This window comes from Rhinolophus ferrumequinum, chromosome 5, assembly GCF_004115265.2.
Source record: "Rhinolophus ferrumequinum isolate MPI-CBG mRhiFer1 chromosome 5, mRhiFer1_v1.p, whole genome shotgun sequence".
Lineage (NCBI taxonomy): Eukaryota > Metazoa > Chordata > Mammalia > Chiroptera > Rhinolophidae > Rhinolophus > Rhinolophus ferrumequinum.
This window is the reverse complement of record NC_046288.1, coordinates 34,120,018-34,135,727: the sequence shown is the minus strand read 5'-3', so window position 1 is coordinate 34,135,727 and position 15,710 is coordinate 34,120,018. Positions and strand designations below refer to the sequence as shown.

General features: G+C 37.5%; 1 protein-coding gene across 1 annotated transcript in view; it reads right to left on the bottom strand.

Annotated features, from left to right (window-relative positions):
- The window catches only part of FRAS1 (Fraser extracellular matrix complex subunit 1), a 421,740-nt gene that overhangs the window by 125,966 nt on the left and 280,064 nt on the right, over positions 1-15,710 (bottom strand). The window contains exons 28-30 of the mRNA XM_033106538.1: positions 14,768-14,852; positions 11,920-12,246; positions 3,200-3,353 (exon numbers count right to left, since the gene is read on the bottom strand). Coding sequence (XP_032962429.1) covers positions 3,200-3,353; positions 11,920-12,246; positions 14,768-14,852 — 566 coding nt within the window. The remainder of the gene's footprint in view (positions 1-3,199; positions 3,354-11,919; positions 12,247-14,767; positions 14,853-15,710) is intronic.

Genomic DNA, 15,710 nt, shown 5'->3' with positions numbered 1-15,710 from the left:
GAACTTGGCCTGCAGCAAAGCCCATCCCAGGAGGGCCCAGGGATGAGATGCCCCATGGCCAGCACTGAACAGATCAGGAGCATCACCAATAAGCCTCCAAAGATGACACACCCAAAGGGCTGAGTGGGCAGGCACCAGAGACCTCTAAAGCAAATCCTGCTTTGTAGTGTCAGTCCCTGCACAACAGCTCCTCCACTGTAGTCACGACCAGTCCTCACAACCGATCCGACCAAGTGTCAATCCCTCCCCTTGATATGAAAACAGCAACCAAGGCTCAACTACAACAGGAGGATACACACAACCCACACAAGGGACACACCTGGAACACCCAGCTCAGGTGACCAGGGAGACTGTTGGCACTGGGCTCCATAGGACATCACTACATAAGGCCATTCTACAAAGACTGGGAGGCATAGCAGTCCTACCAAATACAAAGAAACAAACACAGGGAGGCAGCCAAAATGGGGGGACAAAGAAACATGTCTCAAAAAAAAGAACAAAACAAAGCTCCAGAAAAGAATTAAACAAAATGGAGACAAGCAATCTACCAGATGCAGAGTTCCAAACACTAGCTATAAGGATGCTCAGTGATCTCAGGGAGAACTTCAACAAAGAGACAGGAAACATAAAAATGGAGATAGAAAACATAAAAAAGAAAACAGTCAGAAAATAATAATATAATAGCTTAAATGAATAATACACTAGAGGGAAATAACAGTAGATTAGGTGAAACAGAGGATTGAATCAGTGACTTAAAAGATAAGGTAGCAGAAAATACCCAATCAGAACAGCAAAAAATTTTTAAAAATGAGGATAATTTTGTTGTTGTTTGTGTTTTTCATTTTTATTGGGGAATATTGGGCAACAGTGTGTTTCTCCAGGGCCCATCAGCTCCAAGTTATTGTCCTTTAATCTATTTGTGGAGGGTGCAGCTCAGCTCCAAGTCCAGTCACCATTTTCATTCTATAGTTGCACGGGGCACACCATCTCATGCAGGAATTGATCCAGCAACCTTGTTTTTAAGAGCTTGTGCTCTAACCAACTGAGCCACCCAGCTGCTCCAAAGTGAGGATTGTTTACAGGGCCCCTGGGACAATAATAAGTACACTAACATTGACATCATAGGGGTACCGGAGGGAGAAAAGAAAGAGCAAGGAATTGAAAATCTATTTGAATAAATAATGACAGAAAACTTCCCTAACCTGAGGAGGAAATAGACATACATACAAGTCCAGAAAGTTTAGTGTCCCAAACAAAATGACCCCAAACAGGCCCACACCAAGACACATCATAATTAAAATGCCAAAGGTTAAAGACAAATAAAGAATCTTAAAAGCAGCAAGTGAAAAGCAGTTAGTTACCCACAAGGGAGCTCCCACAAGATTGTCAGTTGATTTATCAACAGAAATTTTGTAGGCCAGAAGGTACTGGTATGAAATACTCAAAGTAATAAAAAGCAGGGATCTATAACCAAGATTACTCTACTAGCAAAACTATCATTTAAATTGAAGGACAGATAAAGATCTTCCCAAACAAGAAAAAGCTAAAGGAGTTCATTACCACCAAACCAGCATTACAAGAAATATTAAGGTGACTTATTTAAGAAGAAGAATAAAAAGATAAAATATATGAATAATAAAATTGCAATAAATGCTTATCTATTAGCAATTACTTTAAATGTAAATGGATTATGCGCCAATCAAAAGACATAGGAAGTCTGAAGGGGTAAGAAAAAAGACCCTTACATATGCTGCCTACAAGAGACTCACTTCAGATCAAAAGATACACATAGACTGAAAGAGATGAAAAAGGATTATTTCATAAAAATGCAAACAAACCAAAAATCTGGAGTAGCAATACTATACCAGACAAAATAGACTTTAAAACAAACGCTATAATAAAAGATAAAGAAAGACCCACTATCCCACTACTGGGTATTTATCCAAAGAAACCCAAAATGCTACTTCGAGGGGATGTGTGCATCCATATGTTCATTGCAGCATTGTTTACAATGGCCAAGATGTGGAGGCAGCCTGGGTGTCTGTTGATAGATGAATGGATAAAGAGGTGGTACATATACTATGGAATATTGCTTGACCGTGGAAGGGAATGGGTTTTTGCCATCTGAGGAAGCATGGATGGGATCTGGAAAGTATGTGCTGAGTAGAATATGTCAGACAGAGAAAGACAGGTGCAATGTGAGTTTGCTTATATGTGAATCTAAAGAATAAAATAAACAAACTAAACAGAAACAAACTCATAGATACAGAGAACATTTTGATGGTTGCCAGATGGGAGGGGGGTTGATGGGGTGAGTGAAAAGAGGGAAAGGATTAAGTACAAATTGGTTGTTACACAGTAGACATGGGATGTAGGGTATAGCATAAGGAATACAGTCAATAATATAATAACTATGGTGTCAGATGGGTACTATATTTTTTGGGGTGTAGATGGGTGGGAACTTGGGGTCAGGGTGAAAAAAGGAAAGGGATTAGGAAGTACAAATTGGTAGCTACAAAATAATCATGGAAATGTAAACTAAAGCATAGAGAATATGGTCAATAATACAGCAATAACTATGTGTAGTTCCAGGTGGGTACTAGACTGGTCAGGGGGATCACTTCTTAAATTATATAAATGTCTAACCACTATGCTATATACCTGAAATTAATATAAAATAATAGTGAACGTCAATTGTAATTGAAAAATTATAAAGGGGGGGAAAGTTGAAGGGAATAAGAGGTTCAAATTTCCAGGTACAAAACAAATAAGTCTTGGGGATGTAACGTACAGCAGAGGGAACACAGTCATTAATATTGTGATAGCACGGTACTGTGTCAGATGGTTACTGGACTTATCATGGTGATCACGTCTTTAAATATATAAATGTTGAATAACTATGGTATACCCTGAAACGAGTATAACATTATATGTTAGTTATATTTTAATAAAAAACCATTTAAAAACCCCTTAAATTTTAGGTTTTTATATAATATATTTACATTGCTTGGTATACGACCTAGTATATAACATGTGTGCAGTGTGATAGCTCTTTTAATTATTGTGTTTTTAAGGGAGATATACGACATACTGGAAAGTGAAGTTCATTGTCATCACAACCTTGTACGGCATCGTAAAAAAGCATGTCTAAGACTGCTGAAAAAAATGATGTCATCATGACAGAGGAAAAAGGAGTTACCAAATTGGGGGTGGTCTTGTGTAATTTTGTAGGTGATTTCTGAGGCCCTGGCCCCTGGAGCTTCGGCCTGTAAAATTCTGTTGGTAATCTGCAGCATTCCCCCTTCCGGAACCCACACCATTGAATTAGCCACCAGCTGAAGACCTCCATCGTTCTAGAATAAGGAAAGAGTACAAATTAGGTCCAAGCAACATAAGAAAATACTAGTGCTTAAAAACATAAGTTATCAGGTTCTACTGCTGCTAATGATCGTCTATGCGAGATTCTTTGTTTTAGAGTCACATTATGAACTATATGTATGTATACTAAGTGTAGATATATACCTGTGTGTGTAAATATATATGTACATATGTATATCTCCTCCTGTTTCTTTTAAATTATCATGAGTAGGTAACTTATTTCATTCAGCAAGACTCTTCTCTACATTTCTTTCTTTCATTTGTCCATCTACCTGTCCTTCCATCCTCCCCGTTCACCCACATTCCAGAACTAATCATTAAGCACCTATTACATGCCAGCTCTTCTGCTAGAGGCCTGAGATATATAAGGATGGCTGAAAGAAGACCTCAGTTTCAGAACTTACAATCTGGTGGGGGAGATAGACACATGAATACTTAGGATGCATCACAAGTGATGCTCTATGAGAAGCTTGAGCAGGATTCTGTGGGGGGATGAAGGAAAAGGAGACTTCCTTTTTGGAGAAAGATTGCTCAGGAAGGCTTTCCTATGGTAATATCGTTTAATTCTTTAATGACAAAAAAAAAAATATGGGCTAAGTGGAGAAGTGGTGAAACCGATTTCAGGCAGAGAGCCCAGCCTAAGCAAAGAAAAGAGACAATGCACTGTGTGCTTCAGAAACTATCCAAGTGTCTGCACAAGTGAAGATGAGGGAGCCAGGGGTTGGGTGAATAAAGAGTGACACTTTCTTAAGGTTGGCTAGTAGAAGGCAGAAACTATGCTAAAAACCTCAATTTATCTTCTAAGCACTGTAAGGTCAACATGAGTGTTCAGAAAGGAAATGGGATGATCAGATCTGGGTTTTAGAAAGTGTCCAGCAATAAGGGATGGTAGGGACTAGAGCTGGGATGAATCCGGAGTTATAGAAACCATTTAACAAGTGCTTGTAATGGCTCAGGTGAGAGAAGATGAGAAGTAATTGCAGGGGGAATGAATAGTTAGAAACACATTCCAGAAACACCACAGAGGCTGAACTGACAGGCCTGGATGATTGATTGAAAGTGAAGGCTTAGAAACAACAGTTGGGAATAGCGGGCTGGAAGAAATCACCTATTTAGCACTCCTGAGAAGGCAACTGTTTTAATTGCTAAAGCTAATGTCATTGAAAACCGCTGCCATTCCTGATTTGTGAGGTGCACACCTCTTCCAAAGCCTCGTAATTAATATTTGCCACAGTATGAGGTTAGTGAAGCTGCCTGTGTTCCGTTTTCAGTTTGTTTTCATACTTCAAAAACCAGTAAATCTGATACTTTAAAATAGGGCATTTCAGAAGGGATATTTTTCTAAATTATTATTACTTTCAAATATGCTAATAAAGAAAAAAGAGCAAAAAACACTCCTGTGAAGGGAATATTCAGAACAGAAGACAACAAATATTCCTTTCAGTCACTTGACACGATAGCATTTGCCCCTCTCAGGAGGCAGTCAAAGCTATTTTTACCACAATCGCTAGGAAACTGAGTCAAACAGCTCCCGGGAGAACAGCAGCAAAGGCACCTTCTATTGTGATTAATGCTCAACAGCAAAATCCCACAGAGTTTTCTCCTTTCACAACTGATGTAGTATATTATTTACCAAAATATCAAAGCATGCCAAGAGCTTGGCATGTCATCTACCAGAATTCTTGGGAGGAAAAGGTCCTATTAACTCCAGCAGAGTTTTACACAACATAATACACTTGGACCCAGGTGTCTTAATTGCTAGAAATCTTTCTAACAGCAGCAGCCTTGTCAACTCTGATTATGGCTACAGAGATCAGTCATACACCAACAACCACAATCTTGGACTGATGAGGCAACGTGGTTTTCATATTCCAAGTAAGTAAGCACTGTGACCCCAACACACATCCCCGAAAGTCTCTCGCACTACATTTCTGTCTTGACTACCCTCGAACAACACAATTCCCTGTAATTCCTGTGTAAGTGTACATTTTTAGGAGACAGTACTTCCAAGTCAGTATTCAGAGATCAGCAACACCTGGAAGCTTATTAAAAGTTCAGAATCTCAGACCCACACCCCGGACCTTCAGACTCAGACCTTCTGAATTAGAATCTACATTTTATTTTTCTCACCAGCTTTATTGAAGTATACTTGACCAATAAAAATTGTATATATTTAAGGTGCACCACATGATGTTTTGATACATTTACATTGTGAAATAATTACCACAATTAAGTTAATAAAAATATCCATCACCTCACATAGCTATGGTTGTGTGTGTGCGTGTGTGTGTTTGTGTGTGTGTGTGTGTGTGTGTGTGTGTGTGTGGTGAAAACACTACCATCAACTCTCTCAGCAAATTTCAAGTGTACAATATTATTAAATATGGTCACCATGCTGTATGTTAGCTCTCCAGACCTTACTCATCTCTTATAATTGAGCCTTTGCACCATTTGACCAACATCTCCCCCACCCTCAGCCCTGGCAGCCACCATTTTACTCTGCTTTTATGAGTTCAACTTTTTTTAGAATCCAAATTTAAGGACATCATACAGTATTTGTCCTTCTGTGTCTGGTTTATTTTATTTAGCAAAATTTCCTCCAGGCTCATCCGTACTGTCGTAAATGGCAGGATTTCCTTTTTTTTTTTAAGGCTGAAGAATATTCCATTGTATATGTAAAACCACATTTTCTTTATTCATTTATCCATTGCAGGACACTGAGGTTGTGTCCACATCTTGTCTATTGTGAATAATGCTGCAGTAAACCTGTGAGTGCATATATCTCTTCAAGACACTGATTTCATTTCAATTGGCTATACACCCAGAAGTAGGATTGCTGGATTATGCGGTAGTTCTATTTTTCATTTTTTGAGAAACCTCCATACCGTTTTCCATAATGGCTGTACCAATTTATATTCTCACCAACAGTGTATAAAGGTTCCCTTTTCTCCACACCCTTATCAACACTTGTTACCTTTTGTCGTTTTGATTATAGCCATTCTAACAGGTGTGAGGTGATATCTCATTGTGGTTTTAATTTATATTTCCCTGATGATTAGTGATATTGAGCACCTTTTTATGTCCCTGTTGGCCATTTGTATGTCTTCCTTTGAGAAATATCTATGCAAGTCCCTAGCCCATTTTTAACCAATTTGTGTTTTTGCTATTGAGTAGTTTGAATTTCTTATATATTTTACATATGAATCCCTTATCAGATATATGGTTTCAATGTACGGTTTCAAATGTTTTTCTCCCATTCTATAGGATGCTTTTTCATTTTTTAGATTATTTCCTTTACTGTGCAGCTTTTTAATTTGATGCATTGCCACTTGCATTTTATTATAACAAGATCCTCATGAGATGTGGAGTCATGCTAAAGAGTAAGAAGCAGGACCCAGGGTAGAGATCGTGATGGGTCTAGAATGCTTCTCCCAAAAACGCTACAGACAGACATTTTATAATATTTATGTTTATTATAGGATAATACATTTGTCTCTGTTTCTTAATTATTGTTTACAATACTTAAGAAGAAACATACAACTGTCTAAGGAAAAGAAGTATAATTCTTCCTACTCATTATGATGAGGATTTTTTTTTTACTGGTTGCTTTCCTTTAGGAGATGGTCCAGGGAAGATTTAAGTAGAGATGGATAGAAAGCTATAAACCATCTTTTCTACAGCTGAGGTGTCCAAAAAGCCAAAAATTTTAGCCTAATTTCCCCATTTTGCAATGTCTTTATCTCCTTGTAGTTTTTTTTTTCTTTTTCTTCTGCACAATGGTGCATATATCCCTGTAAACTCAAGAAATTAGCCATAATATCAGTTAACTAATCTTCTGAAGAGTGATGTTTTATATTTCCTTCAGGGTACTACATTACAAGGCAATGAAATCCCAATAAAGGATTATGGGGGCATAATTAAAACAGTGCTTTAAATTAAATAGCTCTTCTAATTCATTTCATAGAATAATAGACATACAGAAATATTTGTAAAAAAACTTTACCCATTGTATAGTGTATTACAAATAAAAATGTTAATGTTGTAAACCAGAAGTAAGAGTCCATGTCTCTATAATTTGGAGTAAAAAATCCACAAACAAAACGAAAACTTCCCCACCTCCAAATTAAAGTTTGGCACACAAATGATGAGCTCAAATGATAGTATACCCCAACCCCAGGCTAAAGTATTCAAGATAAAAAAGTGTAAAACTTAATTAAATAGAAAATGATTATAATTTGATATAGTCTATGTCAATGTCAACCCTAACATTTTATTTATTCTGTAAATACACCTTATTTTGCAAAGGTTCATTTATACCATAGCTTTTAAATTGTAATCTTGTAGAACATTGCAGATTTTAGGGAGGGATCACATGGGGCAACACATGTAAGGTGAAACTTTAATGCTATTTACCAGGATGAAGAATGATAGAAAGACAACTGGACTGTTTTTGTGTTTCTCAATGTGTCTAAAAAGAATCCTTGTTCCTTCAGGTCAAGAATATAGAAACTTCTCTCCATGTAGAGTTCAACTGCTTTATAAATAAATAAATAAATAAATAAACAAACAAACAAATACTTTTTTATAATCAATAAAGATTTTTTGAGTGTATATGCTGAGCGATGCATCTTACAAGACACTAAATTGAACAACTTAAGCAAGTCCAAAAATGTGAAACCCCAACACGTAGTGAAGGTTTATTTATTTATGAGATAGACTCTTATTCAGAAAAAGAAACATTTTTTTTGCCATTGATATTTATAATTCTCACAAACATTCTTATTATCAAACTGTGTCTCTGCAAGATAACCAATGGGAGAATAGCTTTTAAAAAAAATTGAGGGCATAATAGGGCTTTTAGCTGCCCACAGGCCTTACAAGGTCAAACAGCCAGAGAGGATTCTCAGCAATAGAATTTTCCATTCAGTTCACAGCATGACACTTGGGGGCTTTTAACATCAAAGCATTACCCAGTTGCAGAAAACTGCTCAAACAACAACAAATGAGGTCAGAAAGATCATCAGATTTGTTGTCAAAGTGGAAAAAGAGGCATGATTTCCAGAGACGCCTTAATTATTGAAAAAGAGGGTGATTCCTTGAAAGCTCAGCAGTGGAGAGAAATCCACCAAAAAAGCTTGGCCCTTATTAAACGCCGAACTGCATTAGAATCATATCTCTAGGAGGCTTCGGTTTGGTAATCCACCCAATTAATGAAAGCCTGTTCAGCAGAGCATTCTTTTATTACCTTTTAATCTTTTTTATTTCTTTTGCCTCCTCCTCCTAACAGAATATGTTTCAACATCAATCCTGGGTCTATTTTCTCTTTGGTGACTCAGTATAAGCCTGGGGGGTAGCAGTCAAGTTTACGCCCTGCCAGGCCAAGGATAAAAACATAAGTTTGGGGGAAGTGATATGGAACTTGAAAAACAAGAGTGGAATTAACAGCACCTATCCTCAGTCCCAGATGGGCCAGGCCAACATCAGTAGAGGTACTCTGAGGTGCCTGGCTCAACAGAGTAAGACTGAAACAGTTCCTGCTCTCAAAAAGCTTCCGTTCTTATTCCTCCCTCCTGTCCATCTATCTTACCAGGTTAAATTTTCTGTTGAACAACATTGAGATTAATTTGTACATCCATTCACTAGGAATTAGACCTAACCCATTTGGCCATTCCATTTAAGCCACCAGCTAGACATCAGCCAGTAATTGGTCTCATTCAAAATTTAGCACACAGGGAGCCTCAGGATAAGGTCTCGGATGCCCATGTTCAGAAATAGCTGTCAAAGCAAAATCAATCATGTCTGACTATACGTCTACAGGAAGCCATTAACAGTTGAGGCAATTTTTTCTTCTTAGGTTCCAGGAGGCTTAATGATTATAAATAGGTCCACTTGTAACAAGATGGGTCCAGAAGGAAGATTCCAGGAGGTTTCGGGCCCACACTGCTTAGACAAGACATTGAGAAAATGACTAAATTACTGTGTCTATTCTGTCCATGAAGGAGGTAAGAATATATATAAAAAACATTGAAAAATATGGGCTAGAATGAAAAGAGCCATGTGGTTAAGTGTGAGGAACCAGAATGCACACACTTGAGTTGAAATCACAGCTCTAGCACAAAATACCTTTATGAAAAATAAATATTTTTAAACCTCTTTAAATGTTTTTAATCCTCTTTTTTTTTTTTTTTAGTTTCCTCTTTTGGAAAATTAGAGATGATAACTGTACAAACATTCTAGAATGATTATGAAGATAAAATGGAATTTACATCAAGCATTAGTGCTCAATAAAGGTTAAAAACAAAACAAACAAAAGCACCTTCTATCCATAGTAGAATTTCCTTTAGAAGAAATGAGGTCATATAGCCTTGATTCTAAGCTTCTTTGCTAAGATAGTGTAAAGATCAGTAGAACAGGTATGAGGAAAAGTACTTTGAATTTCTTAAAAAGTGTAGTATATATTTATAAAATAGTATCAGTATTACAATGTCAAATTTATTAGTAGTACATTTTGATGGATGTCAGGGCTCTAGTCCCTGGTTTCATTATCCCAATTCATTGGCTTAGAAGCCATTAGTTACCTGATGGACAGGTAAGCACAGCACAGGGCATGGAGGGATGGCAAAGGAAAAGAGGGACAGACACTGTAAATAGCAACATGACTGCCAAGTTATGAGTACCACAAGGATTTTCAAGTTTTGTGCTTATGCTTTATAAATCAAAATTCTATTTTTCTTTGTTTTGTTTCGGTAGTGAAAGCAGCTAAAATCCTAGAAATACCTTTCAACCTTGGGTCATACCACACAATACACTGAGTTGTGCTCCAAACATGCAGATTGAAACCATGATAGGAAAGGTGGCTGCTAGGGTTGCACTGAAGTCCTGTAACAATCTTTGGAAAGAAACCAAGAAGGAAGAAAAGAAAACTTTCTGTGTCTGTCTAGACTTCATCTTTTCAGAATTAAACTTCATTTCCCAGGGCGATTGCAAGAGGGTGATAATTAGGATTAGCTACAAGGTGGCTATCTGCCAACTCTGTCTCATAATCAGCCTTCACTTAGTGCTCCCATCTATCTCACCATCACTGTTTTCAGCAGCTGAAAATAATGAGATGAGAGCCTGAGAAACTAGCTACAGACCATCTTAGATTCAGCTGCTCACCTTCACGAGGATCGATCACAAATTTTGAGTGATCATTGGTGAGAAAGTGACAAATGATTTCTCACCTGTCCTCAGCAAACCGATTTCTCTAGCTAATTATTAATGATACCTCATTAGGTACTGATATTTAGAATGAAAATTTCCCCAAAATTATAAGTCTCCCAGTCTACCACTATGGGAAAGAGCCATTTTTGCTATAAGAGAAGAACTTGTAGTGAAATATCATCAAGTAATTAATGGTTCTGAAAATATCTTTCAATTGGTCTCTTTGTGCTAGTCTGGGTTAGCCCAGTGTATGCCAAAATGTGATAGCCATCCCATTAATAGTATCCAAGAATATTTTATGTAGCACATGGATGAAATTCTATAAAATGGTTATGCATTAATTTTAGTATTTTAGAAAAAAATATAATTCTACATTAAGTCCATGATGTCACAAGCATTATTTATTAGGATGAGGCCACAACAAAGTAGTAAGTTGATTCAAAGAAAGATATTAAGTAAATAATAGGACAGGTGCTTGTAGAGATGGCAAACACATATGGAGGTGTCATGGGAATGACTCAGGCTGAGACACCCAGTCTTACTGAACTTCTACACCCTAGATCAAGGATTCCTGTGAATACTAACAGAAAGAGTTCACTCATCCTACTTTGAATGTCTGAACAATAGAATGTCTGAACTCATTCTTTTCGATTCATTATAATAACTGGACCATGCATTTCATACCTTGCCTGAGCTGTTTTAGAAGAGCAGACAAGAACAGGGGTGCACTTGATTCTTTTTTTGCTTTTTAAGAGAAAACATGCAATAATTTATTTGAGCCCAACTGACAATTGCCAGCAAGCAAAATCTCAATGGATTGAGAAAATATTCCCCGAACTCCTAAGTTGTTTTTGTTTGTTTGTTTGTTTTTTGTGTTTTAAGCAGGGCGCAGCTCACAGTGGCCCATGTGGGGATCAAACCGGCAGCCTTGGTGCTACAGGCACCACACTCTAACCAACTAAGCTAACCAGCCACCCCATTGCACTTGATTTTTACGATCATACTCAGGCAGGAGACAAAAGGCTCAGTGGACAATGAGGCATTTTTATAGCAGCAAGTCAACATGAAAATACAAAAGCTTCCCTTTTGTAGAGAATATGGGGCTCAGTCTTTCAGGTCAAGGGTGCTCCTAACAAAATATATACTGCCCCCTGAGATTAGATACTGTGCTCTCTTAATCTTTGAAAGTCTTAAGTATCGCCATAATAGGTCCTTAATAAGTGTTTGAATAAATAAATCACTACCCATATCTTAACTTTATGAATATTGCAAAATAACAACATCAACAAAACTTCACTTCCAGGACAAGGAAACGGTAGCTCTGGGAATGACATGTACCTTGGGCACGGTCTTCACGTGGAACAGTATATTTTGGAAGTAGTGTCCATCATTGGCCTGCAAGACTGCAACATCGGAAACGCTGTCCGAGCCATCATGAGCATAGAGGAGAAGGCCCCTGGAGAGTTCATCTAGCCGGAATTGATAGACAGGCGTCGCAGGGGACTGAAGCGTTTGGAGCAATTGGCCATGAAGTGGAGGATCAAGCACTTCGACTACCACATCCTGTGGGTTGTCATCATCTCGGATGTCAAGCAGCTGGGTGGTGATGGTTCCCCTCTTTCCTCTGCTAATATGGAGGGCCTCATTTCTCAGCACATAGGGGGCCTGTGGGAAAAAAGGGAAGGAGAAGCCATTTAGCAGGAAAAGAGAGGGCAGTCCAGTGGGCTAGATACCAATGGTGTACAACTGATTGACATTTTGACGCTTTTTACAGAATTCTAGATGTTCTAGGAAAGTGCCAAACTGTTGCATATTCAAAGTATTTGTCAAAGGTATGGTCAGTCATAGTAATCACAGCAAATGAGAGTACTTCACACTTCTGGTTCTAGAGGTTTCTCAAGTCACTTCGAGACCACAGTATTCATCAGAGGCAATTGAAAAGAGCTACTTGCTTCAAAATCTTTGTAGTCTCTGCTATCTTGATTTATACATCCTCTGCATTGTAACTGAGATCAGCTCAGTGTCAGGCAACCAGAACAGTTGTGTGCATCCAAGAGAGACTAAGAGGTATGGAATTTTGGTACTTGTGTTGGGAGTTGAGCATTTCACTCTAGGCTATTCTGAATTCATGCTATTTCTGGTCCCTCTTAGTAATTTTCTTCAAGCTGTCTCATCCATATTTTGAAGGGGCCCATTCCAACTCAGGTTATAAAGCTAGACAAGATCATGGTCTCAGTAAGACAACCACCTGGTCAATTCATGTGGCACTGCTAATATAGCAAATTTAATATGCTTTCCCTAGGATTAGCAGGTTTCCTCTCACCAACTTGAATAAGCAGATAAAATGTTCTCTCATAAAAATAAAAGTTAATGAACCAAATAGAAAAAAACTCACTCTTTCCCCCCAAAAAAAACACCAAGGCCAGAAGCCAAAAAAAAACATTATCTTAGTTTTTCATTTCTTTTGAAGTCGAACCATCTAGGATTTTTCTCAGCATATAGCCTTCTTTAATCCAAATGGTTTTTGTTGTTGTTGTTGTTTAAAACCACCCCTCATGGTCTCCTGGAGATTTCAATATCTATTAAAGTAATGTCTAATTAATGCATCATTATAATAATCATATAATAGGAAACTGGATGATAGCTACTCAGAATTACTGAGTGAAAATTCAAAAGCTGTGGTTTTATACATGGGAATGAATGGCCTCTCGGATTCTAAAGAGGAGAGGTCAAAGGTGATGTCAAAATCTATAAATGGAAAAGATCAAATTAACTTTCATGAGAAAATCTCAGGGAGGCTCAAGACCATGTTGAAATATCATGGAAATGTAAATGAACAAAAATAAATTAAAATTCATTCCTAAAATTCCATTTTTGAAAAGTTAAAATGATAAAAGCTTCTCATATAATAAATAAAATAAAAATGTGCCCTTGCTATCTCACTTGATTCTGGAAAAACAAACAAACAAAAATCAGGGAATCATGGGAAGTCACCATCTCAGTGAGAAAGCTGCTTGCTAATACCTATACGAGGCCTTTTATTCACCTGTTTAGATTAACTGTAATTTCACAAACAAAAAGAACAAAACAGAACTCCTGACTTTAAGTACTGAAAAACTTCTAAGCCAGTCAGTCCTGAGACTTGATGTGGCTCTCTGGCCCATATTTACAGAGGTCACATATTTTAGGTTTAATTAAAACAAAATTCATACCCTGAGATCAAATTAACTTAGGATCAATTTCTAATCATTTCTCAACTTCAGTCAACCCTAAAGTGAGAATGCTATCAGGAAGAGTTGAGCTGGGCTGTTAATACCGTTTGGCAGCCACTTCTAGTTCAAGTCCATATTAGCCACGGTCCACGGTCTTTTTATTTTTGGACCAAAGATATAAAAATATCAGTTTAAAAACAATGATTTCATGTCCTTCCTTGAATCATGACTAACACACTACTGAGTTCTGGAAATTTTGGTAGCTTTGGTTCCCCATGATGATATCCCACTCTCTTGATGTTCATAGCTTAAGAATATATATCTTCTTACTCTCTTTGCACATTTCAGTTTTTCAGTCCCCCGAGTCCAATTACTAAGAGCTTCTACCACTATATGAATTCTGGATACATAAGTACCACTTGACAGAGATGACTGATGAGAACAGAAGAGTCATCACATTGAGTTTTACAGAATCTATCATGATTTCCTCAGACCAGTGCTTGGCTGGTGACCACACTGGCACATCATTTAAACAGATCCTTAATCATATCCACTCATTACTGCAAAATGAAAAAATGCAGTCCAGCTACATAAAAGATAATTAAAAGGAGCCAACATAATTCCATATCCGTGAGAGAGAAACATTTAGACAAAACAAACTCATTTATCTAAGAATAAGGAAAGTCTTAACAACAAGAACACCTGACTTAGAGTCCTCATTGTAAATTGGGGTTAATAATACCTCATAGGGATGACATGAGGATTAAATGAGAAACACGACAAAGAGGACTATAGATATATTAGCAATTGTTGTTGCTGTTGTTATTGCCCTCAGGTCCTAAAGACTATTCCATGGGGAAACTGAGACAAGATTAATTTAGCTCAATCATTTTGCAACAACTGCAAGTAAACTTGATTTATGCTTGAGAATTGGTAGGCATGTAAAATTATTACTTGCATAACATTTTTATTACCTGTGTTGAAAATGCTTGTATGTTGATCAGCTGTGGCTCAGAAAAGAACTGCTGGTCACTAATTTTCAGGGAAAAGTAACCTTTCCTAAAAAGGATCCCCCAAGTGAGGAATGAGAAAAATATAATCATTAAATTAGTCTTTAGAAAGACAAGGATTAAAAATATTTTAAGGTTATGCATGCAGGAATTTGGGTCAAACCACCACAGCAATATAACATTCATACCATAAATAAAAATGACGAGATAAAGATAAACATAGTGAGATGTAGGTAAAACTACTGTGTACTATTAGATTTCGTTAAAACACAACAACTACGTAAACTTTTTTCCCGTTTTCTAAGTTGAATATATAAAAGGTGGAAAATCAGTTGTCAGGCCAAGACAAGTTAGTAATATATTTTACCAATACTAATGGCAAAATTGAAGAATAAAAAGGAATCTCTCACTGTCTCTGACTAGTTCTCAGTGAGTCTCTCTTCCCTGCAAACTCTCTCCCCAAACCAGGCCAATTCACAGGAACAGGTCCCCAATAACAATGTTTACAATGTTTTTATTACGTGACTATTTATCCATCCCCTTCCAGCCACCCACATACAACATTTGATGTAGACTGGACTAGGGAAGGCTGATTATTCCCTGGAAATTTGGAACTGCCCTGAGAGTCCCCACTTGAATAAGGAGAAACCATCGTGTTGATGAGAATATAGATCAAGTGGGTCTGTAGGAGAGAGATCAATGAAACTTTTGAGCTGAGACACAGAGATAAGAATTGAGTCCGCTTCCTTCCCATTCCTGATTCAAGCTTCCAGGCTTGCCCTGGAGCCCAGTTTCCCTTGACATCTTCGAGATCTGAGCTGTAACTGCAATGTTATTGCAAACCTTACTATTTTTCTTAATCTAGTTTGAGTGAACTTCTGCTCCTTACAACCAAAGAATCCTAATT